This window comes from Alternaria arborescens, assembly GCF_004154835.1.
Source record: "Alternaria arborescens strain FERA 675 chromosome Unknown contig_7, whole genome shotgun sequence".
Classification (NCBI taxonomy): domain Eukaryota; kingdom Fungi; phylum Ascomycota; class Dothideomycetes; order Pleosporales; family Pleosporaceae; genus Alternaria; species Alternaria arborescens.
In genome coordinates this window covers 309,461-327,852 of record NW_021167862.1, presented here as the reverse complement: position 1 = coordinate 327,852, position 18,392 = coordinate 309,461, and the positions used below count along the sequence as shown (strand labels likewise).

The following is an 18,392-nucleotide window of genomic DNA, read 5'->3' as shown; positions in this document are numbered from 1 at the left end:
ACACCTATCAAGGAGGCTGGTGTTGGTGCTTGGCATGACATCATCGCATTGACATGGGAAGCCACCAAATTGCAACGATGCGACCTGGGGATAGTGATATGCCACTAAACACAACTGTATGCAGCAATGTCTTGTCGTCGAACATACATGCAAGCCACAAGAGGCGGCTGAAGTTCGGCGCTGTATCGAAGTTTTCTCACTGATCGACACTTCATAGCGCCGCTACAGGCTTGACAGCCTCGGCATAACGAATCGTATCGTCGATGGTTCTCACGTTGCGCAGCGTTGGCTGTAATCATGTTCTCTATTCGTCCTGGAAACACCATGTTCAACCCCACGTGTTTCATAAGCAGCCGGCGGTACCTGGGGTTCACTAACGTGAAGAAGAAGGTCGCGGAGAAACCAACCAGAAGTAGGAGTCCGCAATAAAGGGCCGATGCATCGCGCTGCATGTCATTTAAAGCGTCGGGGGGAAACTGGACGACCACTGGTCAACGTGAATGGATCACTTGTAGTCATTGGGTGTCAATGGCGGTAAACAGGAACCATCAAGGTCAACGACGCGGAGGAGAAGGTCGAAATGGTAGAAAGAGATGTATGGGTAAGGTCTGGTGACAATTAATGCCAATGTGCTTACAAGAGACGATGCACTAGCGCAAAGAACAGTACTGTTGTGGTAATGACCATGTTCATTATGCATTGGGAGTGTGGTGGCTCGGGATACAAAAGGTTGAACACAGCACCTATTCTTGATGAACCATCGCTACTAGTTTTTGCGGAATCCCTTCGTTTCTTCCCATCAAGTACTGATAATCTTTCACCATGAAGACTAGCGCTCGTTCCCTCCTCGCTCTTGCTGCCCTTCTCACCACCGCCCTTGCTGCGCCGACACCAGCAAACGGAGTGAGCTTCCCTATCACCGACCTCCTCGACAAGGACCTTACTGTCGAGGAGTATGCGGCACAGCTTGAGAACCAGAGCGTTGAAGAGCGTGGCCTTACCAAGCGCCAGTACAATGGTGACACTTACAACCAACTGACCGATGGTACTGCATGCCGTCCGATTACCGTCATTTACGCTCGTGGCACCACCCAAGGTACGTTGGATCTAAAAAAATATAAAAAAAACGAACATAAGACATGTGCTGATTTCGATTGCGTAGCCGGCAACGTTGGCGAGGCTGGCTCAGAAGGTCCGACTTTCTTCAATGCTCTGGCTTCTCGTGTTGGAGGAATCAGCCGCTTGGCCATCCAGGGTGTGAATTATCCAGCTAACGTCCTTGGCTTCCTGGCTGGGGGAGATGCTGCAGGAGCTACGACTATGTTCAACTTGATCAACCAAGTGAGTGCTGCGATCACCACGCTCACATTTATAGCGATGCTGACCTGGCATCTAGGCTGCCACTCGTTGCCCTTCAACCAAGATCGTTGTCTCCGGATACTCTCAGGGCGCACAGCTTGTACACACTGCTACCCAGAGGCTATCAGCTGCCCAAGCCGCGCGTGTCACCGCTGTTGTAACATTCGGCGATGCCGACCGTGACGAGACCTTTGGCCCTGTTGCCGCAAACAAGGTTCTCATCATCTGCCATGAGGGTGATAACATTTGCGACAACGGTATTATCATCACCCCCGAGCACAGGAACTACGAGATCGATGCTCCTACGGCTGCGGCTTTCGTTGCCGCACGTGTTTGAGGCCGATAGTGACTAAGCCTGGATGCAGAATAATTTTTGGTTAATTTAATGGTTATGACGACCCATGCCGCGCACTGATTGACCAAGATCTCCTAAATTTTCCTTGCTCTTCTTTCTAATACATGTGGAACACAAGTAAAGTACACCATGAACGACGAGAACGTAGGTGCACGAATTGCAATTCAGGAAAGTGGGAAAAGTCACCTTGACTAGTACGTGATATTCAGAGCTGCGTCTTTTCCCACTGCAAGCTTCTCCGAATCCCATCCACAGGTCATTTTGTAGTACTGACTGGAAGTTGTTGTCAAAACCCGCCTCTACTTTGGCATCAACGACTGTTACTCGACCTGGGCTAGGGACTTCAATACGATCGCTATATAAGAAGACGGGACACTCTAGTTGACGTTAGTGTCAAGTGGCATAACAGTGAAGAAAGATTCAGGCTGGCGAAACTGGAGATACATGTGTATAACGACAAAGCTAGAATCAGATTTGAATTGATGGGCAGATATACTCTTCATTATGTAAGGCGCATGCTGTCGAGCTTTTGCACCTTCCCGTTCGACGACTTGGAGAATTTTCAATTCCTACATCCTTAAGCGATCCCAACATAACGTGCTTCCCGTGTCTCATGTCGAAACGACGCATATATCCCAACTTTCGCGGATAAGCATCGCAAACCGACGAAAGCCGCGCTAAACTTGGCAAGCCACACGAAAAGTCGAGTGAAGTCATACCCCAAAGGGTGGAGGCCGGGCACGCATGGAGCGCAGAACGGCGCGCGAGTCAGTTAGCGCAGATGTCGTGCTCGCCCCATAGAAAACACCAAACGTCTCGATTGCCTCAACCTCCATCGCTAAGGGGAAAAAATTGGGTAACAAGCTTGCCAAGGATCGCGGTGTCGTCCGAACTCTTAAGATATGTAGTCTCCATGTTGAACTGAGGTTCTTCACCTCATCCCGTCTTTTCTCCCCTACTCCTTTTCCGCGTCATCATGTCGTCCACCTCCTTGTCTGAGCCCTCGGACTCCCTCAAGGCTTCTGGGCCATTCTTCCGCTCGGTGCCTTTCCAAATCTTGGTAGCATGTGGTGTCTCGTTTACGGCCCCGGGTATGTGGGATGCTCTTGGTGGGCTAGGAGCTGGAGGAGCTGCTGAACCCTACGCTGTCTCCGCTGCCAACGCCCTGGTATATGGACTCTTTGCTGTGGTCTGTGTTGCTGCCGGAGCTATCAACAATCGGATCGGCTTGAAGTATGGTCTTGCACTGGGTGCCATTGGATATCCTCTATATGGCGCAGGACTCTACACCAACAATGTCTCTGCAAACACATGGTTCATGTTGTTTGGCAGCGCTCTTTGCGGTATCTCCGCTGGTTTCTTCTGGGCTGCTGAGGCTGCTATTATCATCGGATACCCGTCTCCTGGAGACCGCGCGTTTTACCTCGCTATCTGGCAGACCGCCAAGGCACTTGGACCGATCGTAGGAGGAGCCATCAATCTTGGATTGAACGCAAACAAGAAGACCACCGGATCCGTTTCCTCGACGACATACATTGTCTTCATTGTCATCATGTGTCTTGGTCTTCCGGTCGCTCTGTGCTTATCACCAGCACACAAAGTTTGGCGAAGAGACGGCACACGGATCGTCACTGAGCGCGCCGCAACGTGGGGTGCTGAGTTCAAGGCTGTTGGCAAGCTGTTCGTTAGCCGCCGGATCTTGCTCTTGCTACCAGCTTTCTTCATTAGCTACTTCTACAACGGCTTCATGAGCACATGGTTGACAACATACTTCACGGTCCGAGCTCGCGCGTTCTCCTCGTTCTTCACCAACTTTGCCGGTATCTTCTCCTCGTTCATCATCGCCTTCCTACTCGACAACCAGAAGATTCACATCAAGACGCGTGGCCGCGTTGCCTTCTGTTGCATTATCACCCTTTTGGTTGGTACATGGATCTGGGCTACAATCCTGCAAAAACAGAATTACGATGCATCAGAGTCTCCAGTATTTGATTGGTTCCAAGGTGGCTTTGGAAAGAGCTATGCGCTTGTTTTCTTCTGGCAATTCGGTGGTCAGGCTTTCCAGCAATTTCTCTATTGGTTGGTTGGCCAGTATGCGACGGACCTTTCTAACTTGAGCCATCTTACCGGTATTCTGAGAGGTGTGGAAGCGTTGGGTCAAACTGTTGCTTGGGCGTAAGTCTTCTTTTTCTTGAACAGCATTCACGCATCATCGGCTAACAATCGTAACAGTATGCAATCAGAAGGTGGTGCGAATCACTTCGTCAGCATTGGTATCAACTTCGGCATCACAGTGTTGTGCGTCTTCCCTACCTGGGTCGTATTGTCAGAACTGGAGGGGAGCCACGAAGTCCGTGTTACAGAGGAGATAGCAAAAGACAAGACTCTGAGCGATACAGCTTGATGTGTTGAGGCACTGAGCAGAAATATATTACTTATATCCTTCACGTCAATCGTACTAATATTTATTATCTGTATACCACGCTCGCCAGCTCTTTCCGCTGTACGGAAAGATCGGCGACATTGACATTGAGATATTCAGGAGCGTGTCTCGGTTCTAGTTTGAACTGAAGTAGGAACTCAATAACTCCAAAGAGCTTCCGTGACCGGATGTTTCAGGCAGTCCGCCCTAATCTGAGTAGACAACAAACCGATTCAAGTGCTTAAAACACATCAAGCCCAGTGCACGTGCTTGTAGACGTCGTCTTGATACTGAAGTCAATTTCTGTTCAGAAGACTTTGCAGTAATATTTTCGTAGTTCTCGACATACAAAAGACAAGACCGGACTTGTTCCATGTATGTCTTATGATCCAGATCGAAAGTCGCCCTACTTTGAGGACCATGTATGAATAAGCTAGATAGTCGGCGGTATTTGCAATATGGTATCCGACCTGCAAGGAGGAGTTCAGGGCATAGGATGGCCGTCCTCGGAGATCTGGAAACACTGTTTGTGAGATAACTGCGGCCAGTTGCCGAAAATGACGTACTTAATGTTGAGCATATCGCTCAAAGGAGAGATTTGGAAGCCAGCGCTGGCTAAAGTCGTCGGTAGGCAACCTAAAGCCGTCTCTGCGTCCCGGCCTGTGGTGTGAATACTATGTCTATCCTGATGCCTTGATTTGAAGAGTTACGCAATTGTCTTATCAAACTTCAAATGTGAAAAGCTGTAGATATCTCTAGATACGAATTCCGAGAATGATCGAACTGTCATCGGTACTATGGACATCTCAGGGAGCATGTGTAGCCAACATAGATGACCAATCGCTTGGGCACACGAGACCGAAGACCAAGTAATCGCATGAGCTTTGCAGCGTCGTTGAGACGGGGAAGTGACTTGGACTCATACATCCAGTTATCCTGATAAATCGTCCTGTCTGAGCGAGGTGATTGATCAGCAGATGTTTCGGTGTTCCATGATCCAGTTGACTGGTGAGTCAAAACGCGCCGGGGAATGATTATCGAAACAACCTTAGTGGAAGGTGGCTTAGTTGCCACGAGTTGTTGGGTGAAGTTGAAGAACGCAAAAGGGACGCGTCGAACGCGTCGGCAAGTACACCCCGCCATTATCGGACGGCAAGTCCGACCGAGTTATGACATCTATGGTTCGGAGCTACCACCCCACCCCAACACTACTCCAACACTCCAACAAGACCTCCAACAGTACATTGTACATACTTGAGTGTAAAGACTCTTCGGTTGTATATCCTCGAAACTTCCCTCTTTCTTGCGCGACTACGGCAAACATGGCTTCACTGCTGAAAAAGTCCCTGAAGCTCGCGCTCATCCAACTCGCTTCGGGCGCTGATAAGACGGCGAACCTTACATCAGCACGCCAAAAGGTTCTCGATGCCTCAAAAGCCGGCGCAAAACTTGTAGTGCTTCCCGAATGCTTCAATTCGCCTTACGGAACAAAGTACTTTGACAAGTACGCCGAGACACTGCTCCCATCCCCGCCATCGGAATCGCAATCGCAGACATTCCACGCGCTAAGCAAGTTGGCAAAAGAGGCGGGTGTATATCTTGTAGGAGGAAGCATACCGGAGAGGGACAACAAGGATGCGAAGAAGCTGTACAACACAAGTCTGACGTTTGCGCCCAGTGGAGAGCTGCTTGCAACTCACCGCAAGGTGCATCTGTTCGACATCGATATCCCAGGGAAGATCAAGTTCAAGGAGAGCGAAGTACTATCGCCAGGGAACAAGATCACCTTGGTTGACCTACCAGAGTACGGAAAGATCGCGATAGCAATCTGCTACGACATACGGTTCCCTGAACTTGCGATGATTGCAGCAAGAAAGGGCGCGTTTCTACTACTGTACCCTGGCGCATTCAATCTCACAACTGGTGCATTGCATTGGGAGTTGTTGGCGAGGGCACGGGCAACGGACAACCAGGTCTACGTTGGACTGTGTAGTCCAGCGAGAGATATGGAGGCCGAATACAATGCATGGGGACACAGCATGGTTGTCGATCCGAATGCGGCCGTACTAGAACAGCTTGATGAGAAGGAAGGTGTACTCATCCGCGAATTGGAGGCGGGAAAGATCGAGGAGATCAGGAAGGGAGTACCGTTGTATGGACAGAGGAGGTTTGATGTGTATCCTGACGTCAGCGAAGGTGGCCGGTTCAAAGAATAGCATGAGCAATGATATCAAATCCGAGTAGACACGGAAACGTGTGTTTCAGTCTGTGTCCCAATATGCCATTTGCGGATTTGTAAGGCTGGTGGTGCCAGATTAGAAAGTTTTGTGAGATTTGTTGGTAGGAAAACGACTTTAGGGCGGTGTTGGGCTGAACAGGGCCCAAAGACGCGCACTGGTTGGGGGAGGTAGCACTGAAGCTAGCCGTATCAACGGGGGGCTTAAGGGCACCTTGCCTCCAGCAAATGGGCGGCGCTCTACATGCGACACGCCACATGCAGTTGCACAAGACGCTGCAAAGGAGATATGCACCGCGCAGTAGAGGCGGAATTCATTGCAAAGGTATGCACTGTCTCTAATATCACTGATTTGCAGCAGCAAACACTGCAACTATATCCAAGGTTTAGTTTTGATAGATGCATCCTGTTACAATTGAGCTTCTTCGTACCAGCAGCGCGTGTAAGAAATAGGCGATAGATTTGAATTTGGGGGGAGTGAATACCTGGTGCCCCCGAAAACGGGCTGGTGACCGCCCAAAATCAGGGCACGTTTGCTGTTTCCCGCTGTCACTTAAGGTAGCAATCCCCCCGACCCCCCGAAATTTCAAGCGCTCCTCCCCGTCCAAGCTGCCGCGCCCTCACTCCCCAAACACCCGCCCGTCATTCCGTCTTCAACCACTTCGCATACAACGTCAACCATCATGGCGCCCAAGAAAAAGGAAACGCCAGCAACTGGCCAGCTTCTGATCTCTGTTGCAGAGTTCAGGAAGACCCGCGACTCGGTACGTACCACAACTTGCTTCGTCTTGTCTGCAATGGCGACGCGCCTGCCTTCAGTTACCGCGTCGCGATGGCACCACGCTCAACACGGCGCCACCCTCACCTCGCCTCGTGTTTTCTTTTGTGTAACCTTGATCGCCTAATCTACGCGACTCCAAATTGGCGACATTTGCCTATGAGCGGCTTCCTGCGCTTCTGCCAGAGACGCGTCGTCAACCCCAGCTAGTCGCAATGGCGCCAGCGCAACCAAGATCGCGCAATCGCTCCAGTGCGAGCAAGACTGTAGCGCACAAAGACGAAGCAATTGCTTACAATCACAATCAGGTCATTTTCAATCTCCACGAACTCCAGAATGGCCTGGTCAATGTCCAGCACGGCATTACCAGTCTCTTGGAGAGCTACAAACAGCACTGCCACTCGGTCCTCGGCTACGAAGAGGGTGCGACAACACCCTACAACAATGATATCGCTACACTCGGCGCTGCCGCTTCTGCCGCCTCCGTCCTCGAAGCTGGCCAAAAAGCCGTCGAAGAAGTAACCCAGGGCCTCGGCGACAAGGCGGCTGACGCGAGCAAGAGCAAGAAGCGCAAACGTGAGAAGAAGGAGAAGGACCCCAATGCGCCCAAGAAGCCGCTCACCGCTGCCTTCTTGTACCACCAACATGCGCGTCCCATCGTCAAGGCCGATCTTGAGGCCGCACTTCCTCCAGGTGGCCAGATCGAGAAGAACGCAGTCCAGATCGAGGTGAACAAGCGCTGGAACGAGCTTTCAGAGGAGGAGAAGGAGGTAAGCATTCCCCATATAGCTCGATACCGTCTTGTCACTAACATGATCGCAGCAATGGAAGGCGTCTTACCGCAATTCAATGGAGGAGTACAAGACCGCGTTAGCTGCATACGTCGCAAACAAGGGCATCAAAGACGCCGAGCTTATCGAAGAGGATGACGCTTCCGACGAGGCCGAGCCCGAAGTAGAGGCTGAAGTTGGCGCCGCCGATTCCGATGTATCCTCTGAAGACGAGGATGAAGCACCAGCTGCCAAAGCACCCTCTCCACCTGCAAAAACTCCACGCAAGCGCCAGAAGACAACCCCAGCTGTCAATGGCAACTCGATCCCCGTCTCCATCGCTCCCGCTGCTACCGCTTCAACTCCAGTCCCACTGCCAACCTCCCGCACAGCGCCGCAAACGACAGCCCCTGCCTCCAATGCCGTCGCAGAGACACCCGCGAAGAAGGATAAGAAGAAGAAAGAGAAAGCCGCACCACAGCCTATCGCCCCTGCTCCAGCCACCTCCCCCGACGAGCCCAGCCCCGAGGAGACTGCCGGCAAGAAGAAATCTAAGTCTGGCCGTAGCACACGCAACAACGAGGTCGAGGGCGACAAGGAGAACGCAGCGCAGGAGAAGGAAAAGGCTGAGAAGGCCGAGAAAGCCGAGAAAGCTGGCAAGGAGAAGAAGCGCGATCGCAACAAGAGGAAGAGCGAGGTTGCCTCAACCTAGAAGGTAAAGAAGGCACGCAAGAAAGAGAGGCGCGACGACAGGAAGAGAAGGTCTGCCTCAACCCAGACGGGTTTCTTCCCGTCGTGATTTATCCACAGCATGCGCTTCACTTGATGTTTTCTCTCATCACTTCAGCGAAGGATACGTGAAGCGAGTTCGTCACTGGCACGAGAATGGTGGCTAGACGCAATATTCTGTACTGTATGCTTGTCCCTGTCGCTAGGGGGGGTTTTTTTTTGAAAGGCGAATGGTGTGAATAAGCGTACTGTACGACACTGTCTTCGGACGAGCATCTTCCTAGTATAGATATCAAGGAGATTTGCGAATAGCATGGTTTCTTTACATGGATGCTTGCCCCTCTATGTGACTTGTTTATATGATGGAGGTTAAAAGTAAACACCATCTTCTGCTGTATCAGTCGCAGAGGCCGAAGATTATCAATCCACTTCATGGCACACTTCGTGTTTAGAAATACATGCAGATTAAGAATTCTTTAGTATCCAAGTGGGTTCGTCCCAAGAACCTTCTCCATGCCAGACCCAAGCTTCAGGTTTTACCGAACGTCAATGTGCAGATCCAATGACCAGTATATCCAGACCTAGTCTCTATGTAATCCCACTATGCAGTGCCCGTATCCTACCCAGCTCTAAAGGCTCTCTAAGCCTCTAGTGCATCAGCAAACACGTCATCTTCCTCACTGCTCTCCTCCATCTTATTCTCGAACCCCATCCTAGCCATCGCGTCCTTTTTTGCATTTTTCCCCTCTCCCTCAACCGGCTTGCCAGCCGCAGCAGCAAGCACACCCTCAGCGCCAGCAATGCCTTTCATCATCTCCGCACCGTAAGCAACACGCTTCTCCCTGACGTCCTTCAGGTACTCCAGTGTGAGTCTAGCACACTCTTCCTTGGCTTTCTTCTTGCCATATATGTTGCGGACTTCGCCGATGGGTCCTTCGTGGGGGCCTGCGCCGCGGAAGAAGCATGTCACAGTATGGAAGTTGGGATCTTCGGGATGAGAAGTGTATTGCCATTCTGGTGTCGGGAGAGCGAGTATGACTGCTAGACTGGCAACTTGTTGAGCATAGCTCTTAGTACCAGGGGAGGCTGTTGATGTAGATGCTAGAGAAGGAACAAGGTCTGGTTCTGATATTGATATCACGTCGGGAATACTCGGTTGGGCTTTTTTCTTCTTGATACCGCCCACAAGAGTCACCTCCTCAGGCCATGTGCCAATGGACTTGAAGTACTCTACGGCATGACGGGCGGCGTCTCGACGCGCAGCTTTCTTGGAAGAAAAGAGGTTGTTGATGGAACCGAACTCCATGTCCAAGCCTTCAATGGTGAGGATGCAGGCAAAGCGCTGACCGGATTGGTAGTCAGTATAGGTTGGCTGGGGTGAGTCGGTGGCGCGCTGAAATTCTGTCGGGTAAGTCAGTCAGACGGAACGCTCCAAGTAACCAGAGCCCTTGAAAAAAGCGTGCCTTACAGTAGTACAAGGATAGAAGAGAGATTAACCTACCGAGAATCTGACCAACATAGTTCTCACCAGGCTCCTTTTCCTCCTTGACCTGCTGCACAGGCTGACTACCAGCACTCTTCTTCTTACTCTTCTCCGCCTTCTGGATTCTCCCCTCTTTCTCTAACCCCTCAAGTACTGTTAATGCCTTCTGGCTCATGGCTTCTTTAGCCTCCTGTTTGCTGTTGAATTTCTTATCTGCGCTCAGGCCTTGTAGCTCATCGGCATTGTCTAGACCAGGAAAGCTAACAGAGACAGTCCATCCAGTCTCGCCGCTCCCTCCATACGTGAACACCGGTTGCGGAATGCCGAGCGCCTGATACTTTTCATGAAGAAGGATGGTATGCTTGGATGAACGCGCACCCACTGCCACGGGCTTTAGAGAAGCGACGTTCTCATTGTTCTTAGTCTTCTTCGATGGAGGACCAGCAGAAGCCGCATTCTTTGCTTCGCGGACGAGCACCTGAGCTTGGTGTGCATCTTTGTGCTGATTAATGAAGTCTTCGATCTTGAAAACGCCATCAAGCGGAGTACTATTACTCTTGATTTCATCTACGTGTGCCGACTCAAACGCGGGCGTTTGAGTTGGTGTATCGGTCTTCATCTTGCGCTTCTTAGCCTTGTCGTAGGAGCCTTGTTGATCGTGTACAGTATCAATGTTAAAGGGAGCGGAGACTGAACTTGTTGAGTTGCTGGCAGTCAGACTTGATGACAGCGGAGAAGACGAAGGAGGCACGATCAAGTGTCTCTTTAGATCCTCTCCTGGTGCGTACATGGCAAAGATGGACAGGGATGGGGCGAGCGATTGCTGTTGCAAAGCTTGGGGTGTGGAGCTTAACGGTGTTTGCCCCGCTCAATGCATGCATGCATGCAGGCGTGACAGCGCGACAGCGCGACAGCGCGTTTGTATATGTAACGCGCCGTGTCGCTTTAGCAGTAAGCTTTCGGGTGCGAATGACATAGACAAGTATGCGGTGTAGAGATCTCGTTAGGTAACGACGTTATTGTTGGTTGAAGCAAAGGACCAGGCGTGCGGGCTGACGTCTGGGTTTGGAGATGGGCTCCGCTTGCCTGGCGGGTGATGCCGCCGCCGTTGGTAGTCCCCACCTACCACAAAGTCCTTACAGGCCGCCATGCTTGTTGTATGCATAGTCCCCAGGCTCACCGACGATCATAGCTTCTACGTGCATATGCCGCCTATTTTAGGTTTCTATGCAGGTCGATCGGCTGTGCAGTGCAAGGAACGCCCTAACGACCGTTGAAAGCCTAGCTGGCAGCCCTACGCCACTTCCGTTGTTAGTATACAGTCATGAGTGACTCAAATTCTTCTGTAGGATGCATACGTCAGTAGTTCTAGCATGTTCCAAGTCCAGATAGTGTCAAAGAGCTTAGTAGACTAAAGGGCGGTTTGAGTCAGTGGACACGAGCGTATCGCGATCAATGTGTCGAGATGTGCAGTCCCAAATGAGCGTGTATCATTACATTATCGTTACCCTCTAGTCTCTTGAACAATATGTCTAATCATGATCTTCGTAATACAAAAATGGCCAGCATACAGTCATACCATCATGAGCAGCAACCCAGTCGGCCAGTCCCATCTAATAGCCTTTATCCCTTTGATTCTTCTCAATCAGATCTGGCACACCAAACTCGGAAATATGTGCTTGCTCTTTCTGGTGATGCATCCAACTGCTAGTCCTCTCCTCGAATGATCTCTGCAGCCCTTGCAAGTCCCATAGGCTATGACCGGCCTGAGCGTGCACACCATGAAGACCAGTTGCCACCGACTCCTCTCTTTGATTGATTCGTTGATAAACATCGTGGCCATGTAAGTTTTCATGGTCTTGTGTTGGCTTTGTAAACTCGCAGGGGTTAATGTAGGGACCATACTGCTCAGCTGCATGCTCGAGATGCGATATGAGGTGTAGGTGTTGCCAGTTGGGTTTGATTGGAAAGCAAGCTAGATCGGGAGGAGTCTGCAGGTCATTTGCGTTCACAGGGACTAACTGGCCATGTTCGCCTATAGCAAGTCCCATAGCCGCAAACTCATCGTGTTCCAGGCCAGCAAGTGAATGCAACCCTTTGAGTCCAGCGTCCTGGCTTAGAAAGCTTCCATAAGCCGATATGTTTATAGCAGGCTCAAAGACATCGTTGATAGTCATGTGACCATCGCTGAAGTTGAAGTCGCTGTCGTGCGCGCTCGACGATAACGTAGCTTGATTACGTGGCAGTGCGAAACTTTGCTGTGAGAAGCCTGTTGTAGTGGTAGCCGCAGAGCCATCTAGATGGTCTAAATCTGATTGCATGGATCCAAGTATATCGATAGAAAGTGGCGGTGGATGACGTTCATGATGAGACTCAATCTCATGTGAGTGATTCGATGTATGTGTTTGTACCAAGTCCGGTGGTAGCTGTGGAGTTTGGTAATATGACATGACGTTCGTAGGAGTGGATGTCGGCACATCTGTGACTTGCCCATGCTCACCCTCCACATCTCCCAGATCTTCATGGTAGTCTTCCGCCTCATCGCACCATCTCGCTTCTGCAGCTGACCGATTCTTAACGAAATTGAAAGGACGCCACTTCATGCTGTCAGCTTCCGCTGAGCTCCTCGTCCGCTGAAATCTCCAAAGGACGGTGCAGAGACATTGAGCCTCGTTGGTGCCAGGTATGATACCGTATATATCCTGTACTGCTGTGAGGCGTGGGTTTTGGACATTTCTGTCATCTCTGTAGCTCATGTTACCACATCGTTTCATCCATGTCAACCAAAAGGCAGCGTCGAACTTGACACGCAAAACGCCTTTGGATCCATAAGAATCTGGCCGGTACTCACATGACGTGCGATGTTCTTTTCCATCATGAGTCATGCTGTCAAGTTCCGAATCGACAAAACCTTGTCCGTCGTCGTAGAATCGCATCATGCATTCCATATATTCATATCTGGAGAGATCAAGATGCGAGTAGAGATCGAATGCGATGGTCAGGTCAGCCTCTAGCCGTACTTCTGCCATCAGCTTGATGGGTGCGGTGCAGACCAAGACGTTGCGACCGTTCCTCATCCAGTCATCCGTTTCGGATTGCAAGAAGCCAAGTTCAGGGTATTGGTGATGCCAGGAGGCAAGATCTGCGATATCCCATTCATCGAGCTTGCTGTTCGAGTGCGCTTCAATCGAACAGTGCACAGGCTGGTCATCACCGTCAACGACCAGGCTAAGGTCTGTGAGTGTGAAGAGCGATGATAGCGAGCGAATTTCAGGGCCGAAACCCAAGGCGAGGTCCTGGTGTGGGTCGACGAGATGCGGCCACACGTGCGGTGAGGCCATGTTGTACTCATATTTGGCAACGGAATCAGTGCGCTGCGCATGTTGGCGGCCACGCATATGTGACGAATGACATGTACGAATGGGTGCGCTCGCGCATCGGCGCTTCGTTACGTCCTCTGGTGTGGCCATATAGAGAAGGACTATGGTGCTGGTTAGTCTCGTTCCGGTAGACCCTGGCGCAACCCTCCTGATGACACTAAGAATAGCAACGGCAAAGCCACCGCCACTTCTTTCTAGAAGGACTTTGGAAGATAGTAACTTTCCGAAGGCCTGATGTTTGGTCGATGTATGCAGGGCATCCAATGGAACATTGGGAGCCACATGTGAGAAGACTCATGTCGATTGGTGTAATGTACGAAATGGGGACTCACCAGCAGGAACAGCTCTGAGCTTTTGCTTGAGCACCTGGAGGTGACTGGAAATCTGTTTACGGTCGCGTCTGATACCTGTATCCCTGTGGATGGAATCTTGGATCAGCTCGTTTCGCCCTCGCTGTGTGCCCTCGAGCATGTATTTCTTTCGACCCATTGGTGGCCATCTTACGAGTGCTGTAGTATGCTAGTCAGCCCTCTGATACGAGTGTCGAAACAAGGCTCGAATAGAACAATTAGAGGACAACGATCGTTATAAGCAATACAGCACCCCCACGTTAGAACGAGATACAGTAAAAGTGTTATCTTACCTGTCCAGAAGGCATGCTCTATGAAATCGGGCCAGACAGTCTTGTCCTTCTCTTGCTGAAGACCCTCCGCTTTTCTCCTTTCCTGCTCCTTCCTCTCCGTTGCATCTCTTGCAATAACTTCAGCCGGTGTAAGAGCGGGCTGCTTCTCTCGATAGGCCTGGTATTTTTCCGATCGTTGAAGTAATTTGTACAGTCGACCAAGTTCACATCTGATCTGCTTCTCCGACCTTCCGACTACAAAGCCCGCAAGCCCAATGTGTTGTGCGTGTACATTACCAGTGTAGTAGGTTCCTGTAGTGACGCACTGCTGCGCGTAAGCGTTCTCGGACGGACTCAGACTGCCTCGTTGCCGTTGTGGTGGAGCCGTGACGTTGTGACTTTTGTAAGATCGCTCAGCGCGATGCTTTCGAAGGACGCCTTGATGCTGGGACGGGCCCTCGACCGGAGTGCATTCCAAGAGGGGAAGATGCGCCGACGACCCGCATAAGGGTTGAGGTTTGACTTGCATGGTGGGCTATGGCATCTAACAAAAACGTACACGAAAAGAATGGTAAGAGTAAGAATAGAGGCTGACGCAGACCAAAACGAATGTTAAGCAATTGGAGCAATAAGTGCGGTGAACGATGATGAGAATGCAACTGAGTATGTGGCGAAGCATGCAGATGGTTACATTGACATAAAGTATGGTCCAGATGACCAGCCCTAGGCAGGAGGACTACATGATAGGCAAGTAGGCCATAGCACCCACCGTAGGGTGCGATACGATATCCGCTAGCCTGAAACTGATAGAGGGGTCAGTCATCGAGGTGGCATGGCCAGTACCATGGGATTAAAATTAACGTGCTTTGTGCCTTCATCATGGCCGCAAAAGACGTGGTGTTTCGACTGTTGTCCGTATCGTCATATCTGTTGTGACTTCTTCGTCTACTGAAATGGTAAATGTAGCGTCGTTAGCAGAGGGATCAAAGGCATGGAGCCGACTGCCATCTACTCAACAGTCATCTGATTGGTTGTGTCCAAGTAGAACCCTCACGGATTGCTCAGAAGAAGAATGGATGTCAGTGGCCGCAAACAACAAAGTACGTCAAGTCTGCATGATCGACAAACGTCTCGTTCGTGGCTGTCTTACTCCCTTTGGAGTAGTCTGAAACGCCGTGTGGTGACCACGTCCATTCATTCACTCCGCTGGCGGTATACCCTGCCGAGGCTCAGAATGCGGTGTTCTAGATATAGCGTCGTGCAGATGGTCAAAGCCCTCTACTACTTTCAGCGGACCGTGGCGAAGGGCGGCCTGGCTCGTGTAGTCGGGGAGCAAGGGATGGCGTCAAGGCCTGACTGTGTCGCGCGCGCGACTCCTACCAGAATACATTCGCGCTCAGTCGTCAAGATCATCAGTGCCTGCAACGTTAAATTTCTTGCGACCACCTTCTGTAAGGCGTTGCAAGGCGACCTTGTTGGCCTGTGCTCCCACCTTCTGTTGCATCTTCTCCAGTTCCTTCTCGGGATCATCGGATTCGGTCTCAGCAAATGCAAGGACCAACCGGCGACCGAGCAAGTGAGTGTTCTTCAATGCGTTCATAGCGTTGACGGCGTCGCGTTTTGTGGTAAACTCTGCGAAACCAAAACCACGCGAAGACGCATCGAATTTCTTGGGCACTCTGACAGACCGAAGCTGGCCGTAAGGGGTAAACAGAGCGCGAACGTCCTTTTTCTGTAGCCAATATTAGCAATCGCTTTGTCACTATAATAAAGGGATCTTACGCTGGCTTCGAAGGGCAAGTTCTTGATGATAATCTTCGTGCTTGCCGCCTTCTTTGCGGCATCCTCGTGGCGACGTTCTTCAGCAGCATCTGCGCCCTTGTGAGAAGCTTTTATCTGCAGTTTATGTCCTTCAAGATCATGCCCATCCATAGCTCTTAACGCTGCAGTGGCAGTTTCGGGGCTATTGAACTCGACAAAGCCGAAGCCCATGGACAGCACGCCTCGTTTGGGATCGATCTTCGTCTTGACCTTGGCGCTACGGAAGCCGGATAGAGGTTTGAATGCCTCCGTGAGACGCTCGGTCGTCGTGGAGAAGTTCAAGTTTCGCACATACAAGGTAGCAGTGTTCGTTGCCTCGGGCTCTGGAGCATCAACAAGCAGATCAGTTGCAGAAAGCTTCGCGCCAGGCTGTGTAGACTGTACAGGTTGTGCAGTAGGTGTTGTTTGCACAAAGTTAGTTGCCGCACCTTCCTTGAACAGATCCTTGGGAGCCTTTTCGAGATAGAGAATCGAGTCTTTCATCTTCCGATAAGACAACGACATGAATGCAGTCTTCGCTTGCGCAACATTGGAAAACTCAACAATTGCTGTCATACCGGTGGGTGGCATCAGAAACTTTGTTACGGTGCCATGTTCCTCGAACATCTTGCGAAGCTCATCGGCCGTTACACCATGAGGTATGTTCTTGACAAGGATAGCAAGATCACCCTTGGCGCTGCGCTGGAAGGCCTCCAAGTCAACGCCATGTTGCGCAAAGTATGATTTTGTCTCTTGAATGATGTGAGTCTCAGCATGCGCCTGCTTAACTGCGGCATCTGCTGACGTGGGGTCGAGCAACTCAGCTTTGCTGATACCCATACGACTTGCGATGGTAGACATAACCGCATCAGCGTTCAGGTATAGTGAGTTCCAGTTGAAAGTCGCCTTGACAGCATTTTGCTTTCTTCTGATCTCCTTCTGCTTCTTGAGAGGCAACTTAGAGATCTCATAGTCGTCGAGCTTAGTGTCTTTCTTTGCCTTTGCTGAGATGATGTGGAGAAGACGTCCCTGGAAAATGGTATTATCGTTGTCGAGGTATGCTTCAACTGCTTCGTTGGGGTTTTGGAATTGTACAAAGGCAAAACCTTTGCCCTTTCCGTCGGCCTTCTTCAGCGGCACATGCACCTGCAACAGTCAGTAATTGTTCGCATCAAAATGTACGTAAGTGCACTCGTGGTGTTTGCCGCTATCAGATAAGAAAGACATCTACTAAAATACTTTCCAAGGTGACCTCAAGTGCCGAAGCATCAGTTGTCCCTATCTTGATGTTCATCATTGCATGGGCGGGTAGTAAAAGAGATGGATCGTTACTTACTTCCTCGAGAGCTCCATGTTTGGAGAACTGCTCCTTGATTTCGTCTTCTGTTACCTCGTAATGCAGGTTTCTGAGATACAGTCGACCGGTTTCACGAATCTTGTCTTCTTCGTCGGGCGCAGCAGCATTGTCGGGCTGCTCTTCCGATTGAGGTTGTAGCTCCGGCTGCGCCTCCACAACGCCCGGGGAGGGCGCAGCGGTTACATGAGTCTGCGGGGCTGTTTCCTGTGGCACAGTTGCGACAGTCGCATTCGATGGTGCTTCATCGTCCTCGACTAGCTCAAGAACCCTGTTTGTTCTTGATCGCAACCAGTCCGCGTCAGACACAGGTCCTTGTTCGGCAGCTGGCGCTACTTGAACGTCTTCCATCGCGTCGCCTCCATTTGACACTTCTGCTTGGAGCTCTGTTGCGCTCGCCTCGGTGGCTGTGGGCTGTGGGTCTGCAGCAACGGCCGCAGCCTCTTCTGCAATCTTTGGCTTTTTCGAAATGACTTGATACTCGTCATCGCTCTCGTCTTCTGGCACAGCAACCTCTGGTACAGCCTCATCGGCGGGAGCAACAGATGTGTCATTAAGCTGTGTATCACCATTGGCCCAGATGCTAGTCTTGGATGGTGGCTGATAGACCTCGAGGAACTCCTTCAGCTTCGGGTCCTGTTCGGCTTCTTCTCGCTTTCGCTTGAGATCGTTTTCTTGCCGTTGCGGTCGGTACTCGTCGCTTGTCGGAGCGCTCTTCTCAAGTTTTTGCTGCCGCCGGGACTTTGGTAGTTCCTTGTCGGCGATCTGCGCATGTTAGCCCCGCTTGTCGCCATCGTGATCGCAAAGTACATACAGGCCGTGCAATTTCGGCATAGATCTTGGTGAGCTTGATGAAGGTCTTGTTGAAATACTTGACCGCCTTTGCAGCATCTTCGGGCGTCTTGTAGCCAACATAGCCTATCCTTCGGTGCGGAAAGTACTTTACGTCAGTGACAGGTAGCTTCAAGCTTCCGAAGTGCCTCCTCACGTCGTCTTCGCTGAACTTGGGAGGTAAGCCACGAACGAAGATACGTGACGACTCCATGCTGGGTGAGTTGTGGTGTAGTGCATGAAGTGACGGATGTCAAGGTCGCGTTTAGAGGA

At 51.0% G+C, this 18,392-nt stretch overlaps 7 protein-coding genes across 7 annotated transcripts; 4 read left to right on the top strand and 3 right to left on the bottom strand.

Moving 5' to 3' along the window:
- Nucleotides 1-822: 822 nt before the first annotated feature.
- On the top strand, nt 823-1,696 carry AA0111_g3851 (hypothetical protein; the record flags this gene model as incomplete). Its single annotated transcript, XM_028649784.1, has 3 exons — nt 823-1,096; nt 1,163-1,341; nt 1,397-1,696. The coding sequence occupies 3 exons, from the start codon at nt 823-825 to the stop codon at nt 1,694-1,696; spliced, it is 753 nt and encodes a 250-aa protein (XP_028508693.1).
- A 994-nt stretch (nt 1,697-2,690) lies between these two features.
- Nucleotides 2,691-4,118, top strand: AA0111_g3850 (hypothetical protein; the record flags this gene model as incomplete). Its single annotated transcript, XM_028649783.1, has 2 exons — nt 2,691-3,889; nt 3,947-4,118. The coding sequence occupies 2 exons, from the start codon at nt 2,691-2,693 to the stop codon at nt 4,116-4,118; spliced, it is 1,371 nt and encodes a 456-aa protein (XP_028508692.1).
- Nucleotides 4,119-5,458: 1,340 nt separating this feature from the next.
- Nucleotides 5,459-6,352, top strand: AA0111_g3849 (Hydrolase; the record flags this gene model as incomplete). Its single annotated transcript, XM_028649781.1, has 1 exon — nt 5,459-6,352. The coding sequence occupies one exon, from the start codon at nt 5,459-5,461 to the stop codon at nt 6,350-6,352; it is 894 nt and encodes a 297-aa protein (XP_028508419.1).
- Nucleotides 6,353-7,055: 703 nt separating this feature from the next.
- Nucleotides 7,056-8,632, top strand: AA0111_g3848 (hypothetical protein; the record flags this gene model as incomplete). The annotated part of the gene is made up of 3 exons (XM_028649780.1): nt 7,056-7,136; nt 7,459-7,920; nt 7,973-8,632. 3 exons carry the CDS (start codon nt 7,056-7,058, stop codon nt 8,630-8,632), a joined length of 1,203 nt encoding a protein of 400 aa, XP_028508420.1.
- A 657-nt stretch (nt 8,633-9,289) lies between these two features.
- Nucleotides 9,290-10,922, bottom strand: AA0111_g3847 (hypothetical protein; the record flags this gene model as incomplete). The annotated part of the gene is made up of 2 exons (XM_028649779.1): nt 9,290-10,050; nt 10,151-10,922. The coding sequence occupies 2 exons, from the start codon at nt 10,920-10,922 to the stop codon at nt 9,290-9,292; spliced, it is 1,533 nt and encodes a 510-aa protein (XP_028508424.1).
- Nucleotides 10,923-11,745: 823 nt separating this feature from the next.
- AA0111_g3846 (hypothetical protein) lies at nt 11,746-14,663 on the bottom strand (the record flags this gene model as incomplete). The annotated part of the gene is made up of 3 exons (XM_028649778.1): nt 11,746-13,613; nt 13,845-14,021; nt 14,156-14,663. 3 exons carry the CDS (start codon nt 14,661-14,663, stop codon nt 11,746-11,748), a joined length of 2,553 nt encoding a protein of 850 aa, XP_028508425.1.
- An 867-nt stretch (nt 14,664-15,530) lies between these two features.
- Nucleotides 15,531-18,333, bottom strand: AA0111_g3845 (Multiple RNA-binding domain-containing protein 1; the record flags this gene model as incomplete). Its single annotated transcript, XM_028649777.1, has 4 exons — nt 15,531-15,866; nt 15,917-17,080; nt 17,271-18,053; nt 18,103-18,333. 4 exons carry the CDS (start codon nt 18,331-18,333, stop codon nt 15,531-15,533), a joined length of 2,514 nt encoding a protein of 837 aa, XP_028508426.1.
- Between the last annotated feature and the right edge of the window lie 59 nt (nt 18,334-18,392).